Source organism: Xenopus laevis, chromosome 1L, assembly GCF_017654675.1.
Source record: "Xenopus laevis strain J_2021 chromosome 1L, Xenopus_laevis_v10.1, whole genome shotgun sequence".
Lineage (NCBI taxonomy): Eukaryota > Metazoa > Chordata > Amphibia > Anura > Pipidae > Xenopus > Xenopus laevis.
Window position 1 is genome coordinate 36,648,766 of NC_054371.1, and position 21,961 is coordinate 36,670,726.

The following is a 21,961-nucleotide window of genomic DNA, read 5'->3' on the forward strand; positions in this document are numbered from 1 at the left end:
TTTATACAGCTGTAAATGAACTCAGTGTCATAAGACAGAACAAAAGAGAGTAAAGAAGCTGAACAAAAGTTCTGTGGGTCCTCCTATAGAAAACTTACATTTGGTTCCTACTCGGAAGAGCTCACACTTTAGCCTCCCTGTGCTGCTCCGCTAAACTCTGCCCTCTCTGTAGTTTGAAACATACAACTGGTATAGGACCTGTTACCCACAAACCCGTTATCCAGAAAGCCTCAAATAACAAGAAGCTCTCATCTCCCATTGACTCCATTTTCATAAAATAATTCAAAATTATAAAGCATATTTCCGTTTGTTTGTGAAGATTATCATTCATTCAGGTCATGGCATATCTGTAAAAATAAGTCAAATCAACTGGATTTGTGGGACAGATTTATCAAGGGTCGAAGTGAATTCGAGGGAATTTTCGAAGTAAAAAAAATTTGAAATTCGAAGCAATTTTTTGGATACTTAGACCATCGAATAGGATACTACGACTTCAATTCGAAGTAAAATTGTTCGAATATTCGACCATTCGATAATCGAAGTACGGTCTCTTTAAAAAAACTTCGACTTAAATACTTCGTACGAAGTAAAATCGTTCGATCGTACTATAAAATCATTCGAATCTTTTGATTCGAATCATTTAATCGTTCGAACGATTTTACTTTGACCGCAGAATACCCAAATTCTATGAAAAAAGTTTGAATTCGATATTCGGATTTGAAGTATTTTAATTAGATGGTCGAATTTCGAAGTATTTTTTACTTCGAAATTCGACCCTTGATAAATCTTCCCCGTGGTGCTTTTTTCTTGAAGATGTTTCACCAGTCATCTGACTTGTTTTTCTCAATTCAGAAGTGACTGGTGAAACGTCTACAGCAAGTCTAGTTGATTTGACTTATTTCTACAGATATACATACAGTAGAACCCCCATTTTACGTTTTTCAGGGGACCAGTAATGGTGTGAAATCCAGGAAAATGTAAAATCAGGGAAATGTATTATGCATAATATATAGGTGGGGCCACAAAACAACAATGTAACATGAGGGAAAACTTAAAATCAGGGGATGTAAAATTGAAGTTCCACTGAATTTCCTTTTTTCCTGTAATACTAAAACAGTACCTTGTACTTGATCTTACCAAAAATATAATTCATCCTTATCAGAAGCAAAAAAAAAAATTCTATTGGGTTTAATTAATGTTTTAATGATTTTATTTAGTAGAATTCGTATGGTGATCCAAATTACGGAAAGACCCCTAGAATACCCCATTTCCAGAGCATTCTGGTCCCATATGTGTGGCTCAGAATTAGGGATGCACTAGTTTGGATTCGGCCAAACCCTTCGTGAAAGATTCGACCGAATACCGAACCCTGATTTGCATATGCAAATTAGGGGTGGTAAGGGGAAAACATTTTTTACTTGCTTGTTTTGTGACAAAAAGTCAGGCGATTTCTGTCCCTGACCCTAATTTCATATGCAAATTAGGATTTGGATTCAGTTTGCCCGGGATGAAGAATTCGACCGAATCCGAATCCTGCTGAAAAAGCCGGAATCCTGGATTCGGTGCATCCCTACTGAGAATACTGGTATATGATGGTGTATGAGTGAGGTTAACACCAGTACATTGCGTAGCAATGATTTGTGCTAATATGCAGGAATCGGCAGAACCTGATAACCTTTTAGGTGTTATGTGACTGTAAAGGGAGTCACATCTCTAAATACCTGTATAAAACGGATACATTATATATACTTTTTTTTTTTAATGAAATCAATGAATATTTGAAAAACGCAACCACTGAAACTAGTGAGAAATGCATTTATTTTCATTTTAAGTAAAGCTGGCCACAGACGCAAAGATCCGATCGTACGAATCAACGTACAATCAGACTTCCCCATCTCCCGACCTGCCACTAACCATTCAAATCAAATAAAGTACAAAAGAACAGATCAGCCGATTTTCTGCCCCTGACAGCAATTGTACGAAACTTATGTCCGACCAAAGCTAATGACAATCTCCCTCTGAAAATCGTACGATCGGCAATATATGCAGAGATATTACCCGCAGCCGACAGAAATCTGTCCAATCGACCAAATGACCGATCTCTGCCGGATGAAAAATGTCAGGACTCTTCACACACGGTCCGAAAATCATACGAATCCTCGATTCGTACGATCAGATCTTTGCGTCTATGGCCAGCTTAACAGATACAACCCCTTTAAGCTTTTCTGCTGTTTTTGTATAGCAGCTTTCTTTTAAAAAAAAAAAAATTACGTAGGCGGGTACTTCCCAACATAAAGTCGTAATGTCCTGGAAAGCGCAACTGGATATTTACTGTAGGCATCAAAACAACAGGAAAGTCATTTAATAAATAAATCTTCAAGGCACATTAACCCTAATTGTACATTGTTTCCTGCTTCCTAGGCTGACACACACACGGCACGATTAGTTCTAATGTTTTTGAAAGAATGCTTTAGATTTCAGGAGAAAACTATATTTTATACACATAAGTGGATGCTGCCTGATACTGTTGTGGATTGAGGAAAGAGCTGTGACCCCTGAAAACACTATCCCCCATATGTAAAAAAAAAAAAAGTGCAAAGTTTGTCCATATGCCAAATCCACAGCAATCAACACATGTTTTGCTTTTAAAGGAGAAGGAAAGCTACGGAGGCATTTTATTGCCAATAGATTAGCTGCAATAGTGCAAGCTAGAATGCTATATTTATTCTGTAGAATGTTTTACCATACCTGAGTAAAAAGCTCTAGAAACTCTCTGTTTGTTTAGGATAGGAGCTGCAGTATTAATGTGGTGTGACATCACTTCCTGCCTGAGTCTCTTTCTGCTCTGGGCTCAGATTACAGTAGAGAAGGGAGGGGTGGGGGAAGAGGAGCAAACTGAGCATGCTCTTGCCCAGGGCAATGAGGTTTAAGCTGAAGGCAGTAAGTCTGATACAGAAGCCCATGTGTACACAACAGAGGGAAAGAAATGCAGTGTTTCTTTTGACAGGGGACTCAGAGCAACATTACTTTGGGGATTTACTGGTATAGTTAAATGGACCTTTCTGATAAGGCTTACTTAGTTTTAACCTTTCCTTCTCCTTTAAACAGGTGATAATATGGGTGTGGAGGCAGCCATGTCAGTGCATTGTACCTGATTCTGAGCTTTGAGAAGGAGCCAGCACTTCAAAACTGCTTTGAGACAGTTATTGTTTCTCCCCTTCCCATTATATTATACCATGACCTGGGCATGTTTGCATTGCTAAAAGTGCAACATTGCAGTGGCCAGACTATACGGCAAATGTATAATTGGAAAACTCAATGGAAATGTTTTTTTTTATAAAAAAAAAAAATCAGTCAATGAATATTTGAAAAATGAAACACTGAAGCTAGTGAGAAATGCTTATATTTTCATCTTTTAGGTTATAAATACAACCCCTTTAAAAGGAGACATAGGGTAAATTAATCCCCCCCTAATTTTGTAGGCAATGATATATACTATATGGTGCTGTTTTTTACTTTTGGGAGTAAATTAATATTGTCTTTACAAATAAATAAACCCTTTATTAGAGCTCCCTATAGATGTTTACTGGTCCATGTCTGTGTTTCAAATGAGGGGTGGGTGTGTCCTAACAGTCCCTGCGAGAAGTACAGTAGGAGGGGGACAGCCAATCACAGACCTGCAGTCACACAAGCACAGACAGACGTCAGTTCCCTATCAGGTCAGCCTAGCTGCTGCTTGGTTCCTAAGCTACAGTGCAGTGGGAGTACCTCCAGCTCCCCTGCACAGCCTGGGAAAGGAGGCAGCAGGAAGTGGAACAGATGGGCGGGACTAGTAGGGTTTTTGCAAACATTTTCAATAAAGTAACCAGAAACACTACTTTCTAAAGCACATATCTTCTATACCTAAAAGAGTTGATTGCACTGGTACATTCTTGTTTTTTTTACATACTGTGTCTCCTTTAAGCTCTTCTGGTGCTGTTTTCTATAGCAGTTATTTTTTTTTTTTTTTTTTTATATTTTTACATAGGTGTGTACTTCCCAACATAAAGTTGTAACATCCTGGAAAGCCCAAATGGGATATTTATTGTGGGCATAAAAACCCAACAGGAAAGTCATTAAATATATAAAGCTTCAAAGCACTATAACCCTGATTGTGCATTGTTTTCTGCTTCCTGGGCTGGCACACACATAGCACTATTAGTTCTAATGTTTTTAGCTTCTAGTGTGTGCCGTGTAGAGGAAGTGACATCATGTGCGTGATGTCACTTCCACCAGCTGGAGCACACATAGGTTTGGAGCCTAGGGTGGCACTGTGCCATAATATAGCACTGACTGAGGCTTAACAAAGAAATAGGCTAGAAATGCTGCATATTATATGCTATATCAGCGGTCAGCAACCTTTACTATCAAAAGAGCCACTTTGCCCCTCTCTCACTAAAGAAAAATAGTCTGGAGCCGCAAAACATAACACAGCTTATAAACTTTTTTAACCTTTTTTTAATGTTAACTGTTACAACAACAGAATACAACAAACAGAAGTGCATTGTGTATATGCAGGGCTACTTTGAAATAAATTAAACACTGAATAGCCCTATTAAATGCTAGTGTTCTCATCTGTTTAATGTGACTTCTGTTTCTGAAGCTCCATGCTGATCGTCTCTCTCTTGTCTTGAGTGTGTGACCGCGGTAAGGACCATGATGCTGTGGCTCAGTCTTGCCTGTCACTCCTGGGATGTCTATACAGCCCTCGCACCTGCTGGCGGCTTCTTGAGTGTGCTTACCGCGGTTGCACACTCAAGAAGCCACCAGCAGGTGCGAGGGCTGTAAATACGACCTGACAGGCAAAGCCGCAAGACTGAGCCGCAGCAAGCAGGATGAAGAGCCGCATGCGGCTCTAGAGCCGCAGGTTCCCTACCCCTGTGCTATATAAATCTCCTGGAGGACTATTTATTATAACAGGAAGGAAGGCAGGAAGAACACTAGAGAGCACATTATACAGGAGGAGCAATCTAAGAAAGAGACGCTGCCCGTTAATGAGCAACAGAATCAAGCAGTTTTTCAATTTACAGTCAGCATGCATGATTAATTTACTATAGAGAAAACAGAATATCCAAGCAACAAACTAGAATTCACTCCTATGTCTGCTATGAAGGATCATTGTGTGGTTGAAGGCAAGTGGTTTGTGATACACCTGTGCACACTAGTTACAGGTTTGTACACAACTGTCTTACACACCGAAGCACTTGTAATGGTTAGCTACAAAGGCCAAGTCCATTGTTAAAGGAGAACTAAACCCTAAAACTGAATATTGCTAAAAATATCATATTTTATATTCTGAACTTATTGCACCAGCCTAAAGTTTCAGCTTGTCAATAGCAGCAATGATCCAGGACTTCAAAGTTGTCACAGGGGATCAACATCTTGCAAAGTGTCTGCGACACTCACATGCCTAAGCTCAGTAAGTGACAACAGCACAGAGCATGTGCAGTGAATCAGCAAAATAAAATATAGCGAGCTACAGAAGCATTATTGGAGACACAGATCTTTACTGCTAAAGGGCTGTGGTTGCCTTGGGCTGGTACAGAAGCCCAAAACATAATGTACAACATTTCTACCTACTTCTTTAGTTAGGCTTTAGTTCTCCTTTAAGGTGGCCGTCTGCTGGTCATGGATCATGGTAAACAAAATACCCATGTGTCGTTAGCCTTAAAGGGTCAGCATAACTCCTTGTTTAGGAGTTCAATCAATATTGCTTGTGCTGAGCATACTTTTTTCCCCCATTGTTTTAATCACAAAAAATCTGACTAAAGAGAAAATTTTAAGCTACTCCATACTGGGTCTTTGAGAAGCACATAATTAGATCACCAGTAAACAATGATTTCCTTTCATGAAGCACATTATGCAGGGGGATAATCTGTGCACTGGTAATGTTATTATGAACCTCACAAGACCCTCAGAGGACTGCTAGCCAGTAGTATGAATGCTGATGTTGTACAGCAATATTAGAGATCCCAGGTTGAGCAAAATTGTCTTACAGGAGGTAATTACCATATGTATAGACCACCAGAGTGGAAATGGATGTTGGAATGCCACAAAGCCTAATTGTACATTTAGGGGGTTATTTATCAAAGATAGAATTTTAGAGCTTTGTGAGATTTTTTAGACCTTGAATGAATTCAACTTGAATCAGTGTAGTGTCGGGGTGAAAAACTCAAATACCTGTACCCAAGAACTCGAACATCATGAAGGCTATTAACATCCTCAAATTGTTCAAGGGATCTCTGCCATTGATTTCTACAGCTTTTAGATGGTGTCGTTTCTGATTTAAGCTATTTCCAGGGTCGGGGTATAATAAATCTCAAAAAAATCTATTTTTCACTGCAAAATAACCTTGAAAACTCGAATTTCTCGAGGAAAACAACTCAAACCTTAATAAATCTGCCCCTTAATCTTTGTCTTTACCTGGTGCCACTGATCTATTTTTTTCATCCAACCATTAAAATGGACCTGGTCTTTGTAAAGTGATTAACAAACAGGTGTTGGTACTTTTAAAATCAATGAATGCCCTGAGCACAAGCGTTCCGGTACTTTTTTTCTCCCTTTACACAGCTGCTAAGAATTGAGTCACAGGCTGGTCATGTAAACCTTTTGTCTGTTAAACAACTAACCAGCTATAGGGAAACTCCCTTTAGGCTAGTTTAGTACAATGAAGCTGAACACTCCCAGCCACCTCCTGATCTGGGGAATTTTCCTCTCTTGGGTAAAGAGGGGGTTACAACCCTGCAGACATGCCATAAAAAGCAGTGATTATATCTTGGAGAATTTGAAATAGGATAGAGACAAACTGGCCATACAAAAGCCGATAAAAGCTTCTGACTCCTCTGGACAAATTCAGCAATATCTGGCTAAAAAATGTTTATTGGGCCGGTTTGGAAATCACATCACGTAACTACTGCTGCAGTATGATCCAGCTCTGGGCCAACAATCAGATCTACCCAATTTGGTCAATATGCAGGTCTCTACGTATATGGCCAGCTTTATCCAAAATAACACAAATACCAACCAAAAAACTGCACACAAAGTATTAAAGGGCCACTATACTTCCTAATTCTCAGGTAACCTATGTTACCAGCCATGAGAACAGCAAAGCAGACAATACTCAATCCAATAAAAAAATGCAGACTCTGCCCCCTCCAAAGTCAGCAGCCTAATAGCTCAGGTACAAGTCAGGTATCTCTCAGGCATGTGTGAAAATTCCATGTGACAAGGACTGTTTGGCTGTCCTCCCCCGATAGGCTTGCAGTACGATCCAACTGTTGGCCCCTAGTCTATAGATAAAATATATAGACTGCAGCAGACCATTCTTGTATTCAAGCTGAACTATTTCTATTACTGTACATGGATGCAAAACTTGGTAGTGCAATAACCGACAACAATATTTCACTTTGGTTGGACTAGTGAAGAACAACAAATGAGGAGATATTTGATTGGCTGTAATGGGTTACAGAACTAGACCTGCAACTAGTGTGAACTTCTCCGTGCGCCACATTCCGCAGTCTCATAATCACAGGATTCCCCATCTATTGAAAACATAGAGTACATACAAATGTGCTGGAAAAACTAATATTTTCTAGGAACTAAGATGGGATAAGCAAGTCAAGATTAATAAAATTGAAATATAATACAGTTACAGGGAAAGAACACGTTAAATTCAAAGTTAAAGGTATAATAACTAGGAGTTTAACATGCATTATATGTAACTATTCTAAGCAGCTATTCAAATTATTTCCTAATAGCTTTTCTATATATAAGCGTAGATTTTTTTTTTTTCTTTTTAGCCTTCATCTGAAAGTTATACCAGGTTGTTGCGATTCACTCTTCCAGACAACCAAAAAAAATTTGTCACTTATTTTATATTGCTTATATGTCCATTCTATCTCAAACTAAAAGTTCATATTAAGGGTAAGTAAATATATGAGACAATTTAAATGTTGCCAAAAAGAGGGTGGGGCAAATAACTGATTAGACAATATAAACTTTACAAAGCCAGCACTAGTAGATAAACAAAATAGACTTCAGAGCTACTGGAACAGATATTCTACAACAGGGTTTGGAAGTCACTTCCCTCCAGTGTAATTCTGACTGACGCCCTGTAAATCTTACTCTAAACTGGGAAGCTATTGTAGCGTAGTATAGTGTCTATATATCTAAATGTATATTATATATCTAAAATAATATATATATATTTTTTATGTTTATTTTTTTTTGGAATAAAGTACCCCCTCTTGTAAATAATAAGGATATTATAAGTTACCGAGGAGTTTCATGACCTTATAAAAACACGAGGCCGAAGGCCGAATTCCTGCTAGCTGACTCACTTATAATACACAAGTTTCAGTGAGTCATGTGACAGAAATTACATCAGAACTCAACTTTTATAACTGATGACATCAGAACTCCGTTTATAAGGATATATTTAGAAGATATTCATTGGCTTTTGTGAAAGCAGCTAGTAAGTTGCAGGTAAAACTTAGTCCCTTTGTAAAATGAAGCAATAGAATTCTTAATGAATCAGATGAAAATTAAGCATAGGACTGGCCAGATAAGGGATGACTGACGTAGTTGGCCATCTTAAATATATTGCAATATATGGACAAACAATCCCTGTTTTGTGTATATATATATATATATATATATATATATATATATATATATATATATATATATATATATATATATATATATATATATATATATATATATATATATATATATATATATACACACACACACACACACACACACACACACAAGAGAATATCCTGTAAATAATATCCTTATAAAAGGTGCTTAGTGATGTCATCAGTTATAATCAGAGCTTAGTGATGTCATTTCTGTCACAGACTCACTGAAAATGTTGTACTATAATAAATGATGTACCCCCTGCTGCAAAATATGAGGATAGTAGAAGTCGCCTCAGAGTTACCTTCGGCCTGGTAACTTTTAATATCTTTATATTTTACAATAGGGGTAATTTATTCACAATAATGATAGGGTTGATAGATAAACAGGAGGCAGAAATATGAGAATGTACTATACTGACTATATGAAGTGACCGAATTATGAAGTTACACAAGCACAAGTGTGAGAGCCCCCTTCCCTTGTTTAACATGAGGAACTTGCAGCAGAAGGTTATATAGAGAATAAAGTACCCCCTCTTGTAAATTATAAGGATATAAGTTACCAATAAGTTTCATGACCATAGTGGCCGAAGGCCGAGTGTTTTTACACAGGACATGGAACTCCGAGGTAACTTCTAATATCCTCATATTTTGCAACTGGGGGTACTTTATTTATTATAATACACAAATTTCAGTGAGTCATGTGACAGAAATGACATCAGAACTCACCGTTTATAACTGATGACATCAGAACTCAACATTTATAAAGATATAATTTACAAGATTTTCATGGCTTTTGTGTATTATAAGTAAATATGTGCTTATATCACACTGCTCTGCATATAAATACTGCGTGCACCTTGGCTTGCAATCATGTACCACCCAACTAACAACCATTAAAAATCACGACTGAAGAAGAACAAAGTTTTAATATGTTACCAAACACAGACAGACAGCAAACTAATTATGTTACAAAACATATCACATTGTTACAATCCCAGGGCAATTTAGTGGAAAAAGATACAAGGAAGTTGGGGATTAGATATGGAAAAAAAAACAAAAACAGTATGCAGAGAATATACGGTATTTTGATACGGAAAGGAAATCCACTTATTCTCGAACGCCCTACGTCTATAATAGTGTATTATAAGATTTTTCCCAAATGGAGGTCTCCTGCACAGTTGTGATACCATTCTTCCTACACATGTAGAACTGGATGTGACTACAGTGTAACTATACACACTATAGTGTAAGATTGGAATAACGCAGAGTATTCACCAAGTGCGTTGTGACTTGCACTAACATTGCTACTTACAACAACTTTGGCACAAATATTTGCTACCAATTACACATTTGCTTTCCTTTTTCTGACTGCACTAGTTTGATGAAATCATCATTATTTTCTGTGGCCACTATATATTATTGGACTGAAAGGTGATTCTAGTGACCTACCTTCTACCTTGAGCTGGTGCTCCTCTTTTCAAACAATGCAATGCGCCACCATATTGTCCCAGTGTCCTGGACACCCTTTGAACAAGTGTATGCACAGTATGGACTGAACTTCTTCACAAATGTCTCTACTGCATGTAAGGAGTATAATTGCAGGCACTTTAAGCAAAAGAACCCTGGAGAACTTTATGAAGCGGAACACCAGCCTGTGGGGTGCATATCAACTTGGCACCTCAGGGATTCTACTTTTTGTTCTTGAAGCAAAGCTGCCCTTTTCACATTCTTAAACATAGTACAGGTGATCTAGAAACCCATTATCCATAAAGCTCCAATTACGGAAAGGCCTTCTCCCATAGACCTTATTTTACCAAAATAATACACATTAAAAATGGATTATCTTTTTCTCTGTAATAATAAAACAGTAGCTTGTACTTAATCCAAACTAACGATGGCCATACATGGGCCGATAAAGTCGGCAGCTTATTGGCCCGTGTATGGAGCCCTCCGACAGGCTTCCCCGATCGATATCTGGCTGAAAGTCAGCCAGATGGCAATCTGGCAGGGCTAAAAATTGTCGGATCACGAACCACATCTGTTCGTTGATGCAGTCTCGTGGTCTGACCCCCGCCCCCGTATTCCTTTCATTATGATCTGATCATTGGGCCCTAGAGCCCATGATCGGATTACCCCGATATCACCCACCTCAAGATGGGCATATCAGGGAGATATCCGCTTGTTTGGCGACCACGCCAAACGAGAGGATCTCTTTGTGTATGGCCACCTTTAGATATAATTCATCCTCCATGGAAGCAAGACCAGCCTATTGGGTTTATTTAACATTTAAATGGTTTTCTAGTAGACTTAAAGGAATTGTTCAGTATAAAAATAAAAGCTGGGTAAATTGATAGGTTGTGCCAAATAAAAAAAAAATTCTAATATAGTTATGTATAATAATGTAGTAATGTATAAAGGCTGGAGTGACTGGATGTCTAACATAATAGCCAGCTTTTCAACATTTTTTTTTTTCCGTGCAACATTTATACTGATTAGCACATGAAAAGTGTCATGAGTTATACCCACAGCATAAGATCACATGCCTGTGCACAAACAACCTGCAGTGTCTGAGGCATAATTTAGGGAAATACTTCTGCAGAATACAGCACAGTTGCTCGCAATGGCCTGACCAATTGTTTTCTACACTTCTAGCTGCAGGATTTTGCCGCAAAGCAAGGCACTTGGTTACCTTAACCTCATTGAACTGTTCATGATTGATCTGATAGATGAGCAGGGCGGAGCGGGGTTGGGCAGGGCATGGGACAACAGCCTCAATGTAAATAATCCAACAAGTGACTGGCGATTGCAGTTATCCTTTATTTTTATACTGTTTTGGCGTGTATCCAGGGGCTGTATCCAGGGGCATAACTACAGAGGAAGCAGACCCTGAGGCTGCAGGAGATATAGGAGTCCCTAATTCATATACAATTTCAATAAATATTGGTAAAACAGGTTAACCTCTAGACATATTGGGGGCCTTAAAAATAATTTGCTGTGGTGCCCTGTAATATCTAGTTATGCCACTACTAAAGGAGACCCATGAAAGTACTGGAAGAACATACAAACATGGATGTGCATGGACAATACTTACTGGCTGGAGGCTACACAATATGAACAGAGTCACAGATCAGGATAATGCAGAGTTTGAGTCCCCTGTAGGCTAAATAATGTCTCTCCAGTTTCATCACAAAAATGATTAAAACTATTTGAAAAACCAGCACCGAAATTGTGCGGCATTGCAGGGATCAGCAACCTGTTGTTATACTGAAACTCCCACATGCTCTGAAAGCCAGGGGCAATAAATAATGTCAACACACCCAAGGGCTTCAGAGCAATAAAACAGAGACACAGCGAGGATTTGCATCTATGGGTGTATATGCAGGTAGATTTTTTAATATATATATATATATATATATATATATATATATATATATATATATATATATATATATATATATATTGCACAAAAGCCATGACTATCTTCTAAATTATATCCTTATAAACGGTGAGTACTGACGTCATCAGTTATAAACAGTGAGTACTGATGTCATCAGTTATAAACGGTGAGTAGTGATATCATTTCTGTCACATGACTCACTGAAACTTGTGTATTATAATAAATAAAGTACCCCCAGTTGCAAAATATGAGGATATTAGAAGTTACCTCGGAGTTCCATGACCTGTATAAAAGCACTCGGCCTTCAGCCCCGTGCTTTTATATGGTCATGAAACTCCTTGGTAACCTATATCCTTATATTTTACAAGAGGGGGTACTTTATTCACTATATATAATACACAAAAGCCATGAATATCTTGTAAATTATATCCTTATAAACGGTGAGTTCTGATGTCATCAGTTATAAACGGTGAGTTCTGATGTCATTTCTGTCACGACTCACTGAAACTTGTGTATTATAATAAAGTACCCCCAGTTGCAAAATATGAGGATATTAGAAGTTACCTTGGAGTTCCATGACCTGTATAAAAGCACTCAGCCTTTGGCCTTGTGTTTTTATATAATCATGAAACTCCTCGGTAACTGATAATATAATATAATATAAAACCGGACAGATCACAGAACAAGGAGTAACACACAGGGATTTGCCTTCACGTTTTTCCCCCTGGTGTTTGTCCTATAAAGAAAACATGCCATGCAGCTGTGCTTCCTGAACTACAACTCCCAGCAGACCTCAAAGTAACTACAAGAGAAAGGAGCAATAGTAATTGAATGGTACTACACTGCTCAGTACATTTATGGTCCAGTTATTGGCCCTTTATTTCAACACAGTACTGGCCACATACATCCCAATGCAGCACTGACCCCCACAAGCTAAAGCTAGTCCCTATGGTAAGGGAGATGTAGCCAATACAGTAGTTATTATACAGCCCTACTCCATTGAGCAGCACAGGGGACAGTGTGTAACGTACAAGCCCAGCAGCCTGGGAATTGACTTGAGAAGAGAGTGCACTCAGTACAGCCCAATGGACTCGCTTCCGCCAGCGGAAAGTTACATAGAGAGGCCGCGAGCACCTTTCCGCCCCTCCCCTTTACTCACCGACGCTCCGGGCGGCTCTCCCGGCCCATGACAAGGAGTCAAACACAAGTGCGGGAGCCATAGCGGCTGCTTCAGTCCGACTTCTCACTTTGTCACCCGAAGCCACGGGATAAGCAGGCGGGTTGTGGGTGGAGCCGAGCTCAGTGACGTACGGAGAGGCCAGACGTTTGAGTGCGCAGGGAAGTCAGCGCCTAATATCAGAGGCGGATTCAGTGAACCTGGTGCCCTTGTTAGTTGCGCACCAAAAGTGATGAGGGGGCCGTTCTAAGAACTTTTGCAATATACATTAATTATTAATTTTTAATTCCAATTTATTAAGGGATACATGTGCTGTTAATATGAATGAATTTTGTTACAGCAGCGCCACCTGCTGGTCAGTTTCCCACCAGTCTGACCACCAAGTAGTCAAGGAAGTTGTCAGGAGAAAGAAAGAGGCTGCTCTGATGTTCTTCTGCTTAGGAAAGATGTGAGAAAGGTTTCTAGTTTTATTCCTAAGCAGAAGAACATCAGAGCAGCCTCTTTCTTTCTCCTGACAATTTGGCATTGATAGGCCAAAGGGTGAGGTTAGCCTCAGTCACTTTTGGGTGCTGCCAGCCACATAAACACAGTGAGAGAACATATGGCAGTAAAAATGCAGTGCCAAATTCTCATCTCTAATGTAATAACTGCAGTGACAAATTACATATAACGCCCCTACATAAATGTAGTGCCAAAATCCAGTAAAATGCCCCCCAGAACACGTCAGCATAAATGCAGTACCAAGTTCCCATCTCTAAAGTAATAACTGCAGTCAGGTCCAGCATTAGAAATCATGGGGCCCTGTACAACATTTTCGGGGGCCCCCTGGGCCCCACCCACCCTGGAGCCCAAGCCCCGCCCACATCACAGTTAAAAGACCACACAGACATCAGCGCTAAAAAAGTAACCCCCCCACAAGTTATAAAAAGCTATTGATGGTCAGGGCCCCCTTATAAATTTTAAAAAAAAAAACGTTGTCACCAGGGCCGCCCATAAAAATATTTTTTAAAAAAACATTGGTGGCAGGGGCCTATAGAATATAAAAATAATACATTGGTGGCCAGGGGATTAAAAAAAAACCCACAAATTAGTGTTCAGTAGAATTGAACTCATGGCTTCAACGTCACCTCCTTTCGTGACTTTGGGTCTTTTCGCCGATTCAGGACTTAAATTTTGTCTGTTTTCGTGACTTTGGGTCTTTTTGCCGCTTCAGGACTTCAATCTCGGCTGTTTTCTTGACTTCAGGTTTTTTCGCCGCTTCGGGATTTTGGCTTCGGCTATTTTCGTGGCTTCGGGTCTTTTTGCCGCTTCGGGATTTCGGCTATTCGGCACTTCCGCATTTTTCGCTTTTCGGCTGGCCACAAATATTGACAGACAGCGGGGCTCTTTTACCTTATGATCCCTCATAAGCTTTTGTTCTTCTCATTACCTTCTACAAACCGTATGCTCCATAATAAAAATGCCCCATTTTTTCTTATTTTTTAACATTTGCATCCCCATATGCAATGTTTCCCCACTACTCCATTATCTTCTACACACATAGAATCCATACCTGCACTCTTTCTCTATGCTCTCCTTCCCCCTCTTTTTCTTAAAGCGATTATTCGCCTTTAAATTAACTTTTAGTTGATATAGAGAGTGATATTCTGAAGTGATTTGCAGTTGGTTTTTATTTTTTATGGTTATTGAGTTATTTACCTTTTTATTCAGCAGCTCTCAAGTTTGCAGTTTCAAAAACCTGGTTGCTAGGGTCCAAATCATCCTATCACCATGCACTGATTTAGAAAGAGGAGTACTAAAAAGTAGCAATAACAATACATTTTTTACCTAACAGGGCATTTGTTTTCTAGATGGGGTCTGTGACTCCCATTTGAAAGCTGGAAATAGTCAGAAGAAACAGGCAATAATTCAAATCCTATAATAAAGAAAAAAGTCCAATTGAAAAGTTGCTTTGAATTAGTCATTCTATTATATACTAAAAATTAACATAAAGCCCTTTAATCTGTACAAGTGTACCATTCACATTTTCCTGATTTTCTCCTATGTATCATGATCCAGTTGAGGATTTTCTTCAGTGAGACTGTGCCCACATCAGAAATCAGCAGACTCTGAAGTGATGCCCCATCTGTGCGTTACATTTGCATGGTGACAGAAGAACATTAAATGGCCACAGAGATAAAAATGTGTGCACTGTCGTGTACAGAAGTCAATGGGCATCACATCAAAAACATTTTAGGGCACTACTAAAATTTGGGAACAAGATGTTTCATAAACGTACAATGATACCTGTTTCCCACAGGACCCCCATGCTGTCGAAGGTATGCTTCCTCTGTAACTCCACTTCTGCATATTATTGTCTTCTTTATTTACCCCCTGCAAGTTATTATCCGCCTTAAAGGGCAAGTCTACCCCAAAATCAAAAAATTGCCTAATAAAAGAAAACATAATCCTAGCCACGTTACAATATACATTTATTATAAATGTTCAGTGCTTTTAAAGTTATTTGCTTACCTCCTGGTTGTTACCTTTTAAACAATGTTGCAAAAGTCTTACTTCCTTAGCAAAGACAGATCTGTTAATCAGCTGCCTTGTCTTACATTGTATCAACAGTCTGAGCCACCAGATAAACACTGCTTTCAATAGCAATACATATACAAATAACTTAAAAACCATAAAAAATGTGTAATGTATGTATATTGCAAAGTTGCTTAGAATTATGTTTGATTTTATTTAGCAATTTTTTATTTTGGGGTTGACTTGCTCTTTAATGAACCCTTCTGCAGATTATTGTTCCCTCATTTTCCTACCGCCTATGAATACCTCCTCGATTAACCCCTTTATCTGCAAATAATTGTCCTGGCTGTTTACCCACTTCAGACTTTAACCTCTTGCTCCATATATTATTGCTCTCCTTGCTTACTTCCAACAAGATAAAGTCTGTCTTTAATCAATTAACCTCTTACTCTGCATATTATTGCCTTCACTGACATCCTGCAGATTATTAACCTGTTCCTTCCACAAATTCCTGTTTATGCACCTATTTACCTCTGCACATCGCCTCTTCAATTAATTCATCTTTTCATTACAAATGATTGCTCTCCTTGTGCAACCTTTTGCACTTTATCTTCTTACTTAAAGGGATCCTGTCATCAGAAAACATGTTTTTTTCAAAACACACCAGTTAATAGTGCTACTCCAGCAGAATTCTGGACTGAAATCCATTTCTAAAAAGAGCAAACAGATTTTTTTATATTCAATTTTGAAATCTGACATGGGGCTAGACATTTGTCAATTTCCCAGCTGCCCCTGGTCATATGACTTGTGCCTGCACTTTAGGAGAGAAATGCTTTCTGGCAGGCTGCTGTTTATCCTTCTCAATGTAACTGAATGTGTCTCAGTGAGACATGGGTTTTTACTATTGAGTGTTGTTCTTAGATCTACCAGGCAGCTGTTATCTTGTGTTAGGGAGCTGCTATCTGGTTACCTTCCCGTTGTTCTTTTGTTTGGCTGCTGGGGGGGGGAAAGGGTGGGAGTGATATCACTCCAACTTGCAGTAAAGAGTGATTGAAGTTTATCAGAGCACAAGTCACATGACTTGGGGCAGCTGGGAAATTGACAATATGTCTAGCCCCATGTCAGATTTCAAAATTGAATATAAAAAAATCTTTGCTCTTTTGAGAAATGGATTTCAGTGCAGAATTCTGCTGGAGCAGCACTACTAACTGATTCATTTTGAAAAAAATTTTTTTTCCCATGACAGTATCCCTTTAAGTCGCCAAACGAGCAGATCTTTCCCCAATATGCCCACCCTAGGGCCTAATGATCGCATTACAACGAAGGAAATAGGCGTGGACGGGTCATACGACCGCATCAACTAGCAGATACGATCCTCGATCACCAGAAAACCTCCCCAATCGATATCCTGGGTGATTTTTGGCCTGATCAATCGGGGAGACCCGCTGGAAGCCCCCCTACACTGGCAGATAAGCTGTTTAAAGGATTGATATTGCCCGTGTATAGCCACCTTTAAAGGGGTTGTTCACCCTTAAATTAACATTTGGTATGATGTAGATAGTGATATTCTTAGACAATTTGCAATTGGTTTTCATTGTTTATTATTTGTGGATTTTGAGTTATTTAGCTTTTTATTCAGCAGCTCTCCAGTTTGCAGTTTCAGCAATCTGGTTGCTAGGGTCAAAACTAACCTAGCAACCAGTTCAATAAGAGACTGGAATATGAAGATGAGAGGACCTGGATATGAAGATGAGTAATAAAAAGTAGCAATAACCATAAACTTGTAGCTAAAGAGACACACTCTGCGATTTGGGGAGATAAGTCGCACGGGGACAAATCTGCTCTTCTTCGGGGCGACTAATCTCCCCGAACTGCCTTCCCGCTGGCTAGAATGTAAATCAGTGGGATGGCACTCGGAGCTCTTCGTTTTCTGAAGTCGCTCGAAGTTTCCTTGTGAGGCAACTTTGGGGCGACTTCGGAAAACGAAGCACTCCGAGTGCCATCCCGCCGGCGATTTACATTCTAGCCGGCGGGGAGGCAGTCTGGGGAGATTAGTATCTTATGTTAGGGTGCATTTGTTTTTTATTGGGGTCAGTGACCCCCATTTGAAAGCTGGAAAAAGTCAGATAAAAAGGCAAATCATTCAAAAACAAATAGGTAAATAATGAAGACCAATTGAAAATTTCCTTAGAACTGGCCATTCTATAACATTCTAAAAGTTAACTTGAACCACACCTTTAAGGTTCTGTCAGAGAGTCCAAAGAAGGAGAGATGAGAACTAAGAGCTCTGGCCCAAGTGGAGATTATAATCCTGTGGTAAATCTGGTTTACCGCAAGTCACTAATGTCCTGAAAATGCTTTTCCATCAGCAATCACTGGCGTAACTATAGAGGAAGCAGACCCCGCAAAGGGGGGGGGGCGGGGAAAAGGGGGGCCAGAAGCAGGATCTGTTTCCTCTATAGTGTTTAAATCCCCATCCCCTCCGCTTTCTTTCCTTTAAATTGATGCGCTTGCGCCTCAACAAGCGGTGGGGGAGTCCCTATGTGACGCAAAACGTGTCAGATTCGCCCATCACTACTGGCCAGCTGAGTACCACATACAGGTAAAGCATTGGCACAAGTGGAGAACCAAAATATTGGCATGTGTGGGTGTATCTTTCACTTTGATTAGACAATATACACAACCACAGTTCCTGATGTTTTTATTTTCAATTTTCTTAGTTGATGCAGCAACTTAGAAATACGTCCATCAAACTACAAAAATAACATCAAATAAAAAGGTTAATCTTCTACCACTAAGGACTTTCTCCAGGTGATATTGCCGGTTCAGTCAGATTTCCGGTTCGTGCTTCCAGAGCAACTCTTCGTACAGCTATCCCTTCCACTCATGCGGATTACTCCAAACTGAGCATTTTAACCATATATCTATAGTTATTGTGCATTTTACCAGTGATGCAAAGCAATTAGCTTATTGCATACTACTAAAGTCCAGTAATATGGTACAATATCCTTTATGCATATTACCACATGTATTTCTGTAGCTCTTGGATCTCTCTCTCTCTCTGGTCTGTAAAAATCAATCAGTCATAAAAGGCTTCCTTCTTTATCAGCAACACATATCTTCCCTGCATTCATATTTATGAATAGCAGTGGCTACTCCCAACTTATATGATTGAATACAAACAAGTAGGGATGCACTGAATCTACTATTTTGGATTCAGCCGAATCCCCGAATCCTTCACAAAAGATTCGGCCTAAGGGCTCTTACTCACAAGCGGTTGTAGCTGCGCTCCCCTGCGTTCCGTTTTTCTGCGTTCAGCCGCAGGGGAGCACAGGAATAGACGCATTACATTTTTTCCAATGGGGCTGTACTCACACAGGCGCGTGTAGGCGCCGAACGCAGGTTGAGACGCAACATGCTGCATTTTTCCTGCGTTTGGCGCCTACACGCATATGCAAGGGGAAAACATTTTTTACTTCCTTGTTTTGTAACAAAAATTCACACAATTTCCCTTCCCGCCCTAATTTGCATGTGTAAATTAGGATTTGGATTCAGGTCAGCCGGGCAGAAAGATTCAGCCGAATCCGAATCCTACTGAAAAAGGCAGAATCCTGGCTGAATCCCGAACCGAATCCTGGATTCAGTGCATTCCTACAAACAAGCAGAGAAGTATGCCCAGAGTATCCTCTAAGTCATGGCATTTTCTTTCAGCAGCACATTGAAAAAAAAAAAAAGAAACATCCTGTTATGGTAGAAATGACATATGGGCATGCAAGAGTACAAGTTACGAAGTGATGATTTAATAAAAGTTATATGCAGTCTTATTTACAGTATTCACTTTTTAGGGTTATAAAATACATATATATATATGCTGCCATCTAGTGCTCAAAAAAAAAAGAAAAACTAGTAAAGGCAAATAAAAACTGGAGGAGATGCAAAGCAATATGGGTATGGAAACTGTTATCCAGAATGCTCAGAAACGCTTCCGGATAAGAGATCTTTCCATAATTTGGATCTTCATACCTTAAGTCAACAAAAAAATAATTAAAACATTAATTAAACTCGATATGGTTGGTTTGTTTCCAATAAGTTTTAATTATATATTAGTTAGGATCCAGTACAATGTATTGTTTTCTCAATACCTTACTGAGAAAAAGGAAATCATTTTAAAAGAGAAGCTTGGGAGTGCCAAATGTTGGGAAATTTTAAAAATGAAGAAGCAAAGAAGATGATAGCTCCGTGGTGCTTGCTGGCAGATCACCGAGTCGGTGCAGTTTTCTGCTGATTGGAAAACCGGCCCGGAGTGTCAGGTAAGTAAATATAACCACTTCGGGGTGCCTAACTTTTCGCACCCCCAATGTAAATTGCCTTTCCTTCTCTTTTATAAAAATTTGAATTACTTGATTAAAATGGAGTATAAGAGAGATGGCCTTCCCATAGTTTGGAGCTTTCAAAATAATGGATCCCATACCTGTAATAATAATTTAAATTAATCCATAAAGAACCAGTATATTCCGAAGTGATGTACTATAAATGTCTATGATAAAAATGGACTGTAGTTGCAGTCATCCCTGGAATTTAAATCCATTGGTTCTGTTGCAGGAAAATTGTTTTACTACAAGACAGCTTCCGTGCTCATGAACTGGGGTGTTTGGCCGTACCAAAATTAAGTCCTATTTATTATCCCATTTATTGTCCCAGAAAACAGTTTTACTGTGGGACTCTTTCGGTCTTTATCAGTATGTTTACATAACCTTTAAAGCAGAATGCATTTTGTATATTTAATGAAGTCTGAGGTCAAAAGAATAAACATAGATCAGAATGGAACCAAATGCATCCAGTATTTTTTCAGTTCTGGTCTGGCTCAATATTAAAACTGGATGGGCCAATAGTAAAAGGGGAGTGATGAGTTAGGACTTTCCTTTAAAGGGGTTATGTTATGATTTTTATGATGTATTTTTTATTATTAAATTACACTGTTTACACTGCAAATAATTCACTCTACAATATAAAATGTCATTCCTGAACCAGCAAGTGTATTTTTTTTAGTTGTAATATTGGTGTATAGGTGCATCTCAGGTCATTTTGCCTGGTCATGTGCTTTCAGAAAGAGCCAGCACTTTAGGATGGAACTACTTTCTGGCAGGCTGTTGTTTCTCCTACTCAATGTAACTGAATGTGTCGCAGTGGGACCTGGATTTTATTATTGAATGCTGTTCTTAGATCTACCGAGGAGCTGTTATCTTGGGTTAGGGAGCTGCTCTATTGTTACCTTCCCATACAGAAAGTTGGACAGTAGCGCGGCGAAAAGTTTTTTGACCACGTAAATTTTTGTGACCACACCCCCTAATTACCATTTCCATTTTATAAAGTTTGGCAGGTTACAGTAGCGTCACTAGAGGGGGGCGGGCCCTGGTGTGTGACGCGCAGCCGGGCCCCGCCCCCTCCGTACGGCCGCATTTGTCAGTGGCGCGTGAGCTGCCGGGGGGCACTGAGGGGGTGGGGGCCTGGCCCGCTCGCACCCCCTGCTCCCCCGGTAGTTCCGCCACTGGCAGGTTATGAAAGTTTGAACACATTGCTGTGGTTTTTATGTGTCATTACAGTTTTGGTAATGAAGGTGAATTGCCCTTTATGTTGTGTAAGTTCTTATCTTATCTAAAATCATTACAAAAGTATGTTAAGTTTGTATTCTGGGCTCTCTGCCAAGAGCCAATTAAGTTAGAAACTTTGTATCTTTTTTCTGGCTGTTCAGTGCAGCAGATGAAAGAGAAACTCGGGACATATCAGTACATATCCGGGACTGCGGGTTGAGCTGTCAAAAGCGGTACTGTCCCGCTCAAAATGGGACAGTTGGGAGGTATGCCTTCCCATTGATCTTTTGTTAGGCTGCTGGGGGGAGCGAGAGAGTGATATCACTTCAACTTGCAGTACAGCCAGTGTCGGACTGGAACACCAGGGGCCCACCAAAATACCTTAGATCAGGGGCCCACTCTCAGTACTATTATAATTCCTCTCCTCACTCAGCCTATTTTCTCCTAGTCTCTTTTCTTTACATGATATAATCTATTATTCCATCTATTTCATCTCTTTGTTCTCATAGGAAATGGCCATGAAACAGACCAAATGTTTAGAAGCAGGAATCTGGGCCCACCGGGAGTTTTCCTGGCATCCCTGTGGGCCAGTCAGACA

The 21,961-nt window shown here is 39.5% G+C and overlaps 1 protein-coding gene across 7 annotated transcripts in view; it reads right to left on the minus strand.

Moving 5' to 3' along the window:
* The window catches only part of rell1.L (RELT-like 1 L homeolog), a 65,868-nt gene extending 50,287 nt beyond the window's left edge, over window positions 1–15,581 (minus strand). For 5 of the 7 annotated variants that reach the window (XM_041579490.1, XM_041579502.1, XM_018244273.2 and 2 more), the window contains exon 1: window positions 13,241–13,483. In XM_041579490.1, the coding sequence (XP_041435424.1) occupies window positions 13,241–13,301 (61 nt within the window). In that variant the 5' untranslated portion in view covers window positions 13,302–13,483. 7 annotated transcript variants of the gene reach the window in all.
* Between the last annotated feature and the right edge of the window lie 6,380 nt (window positions 15,582–21,961).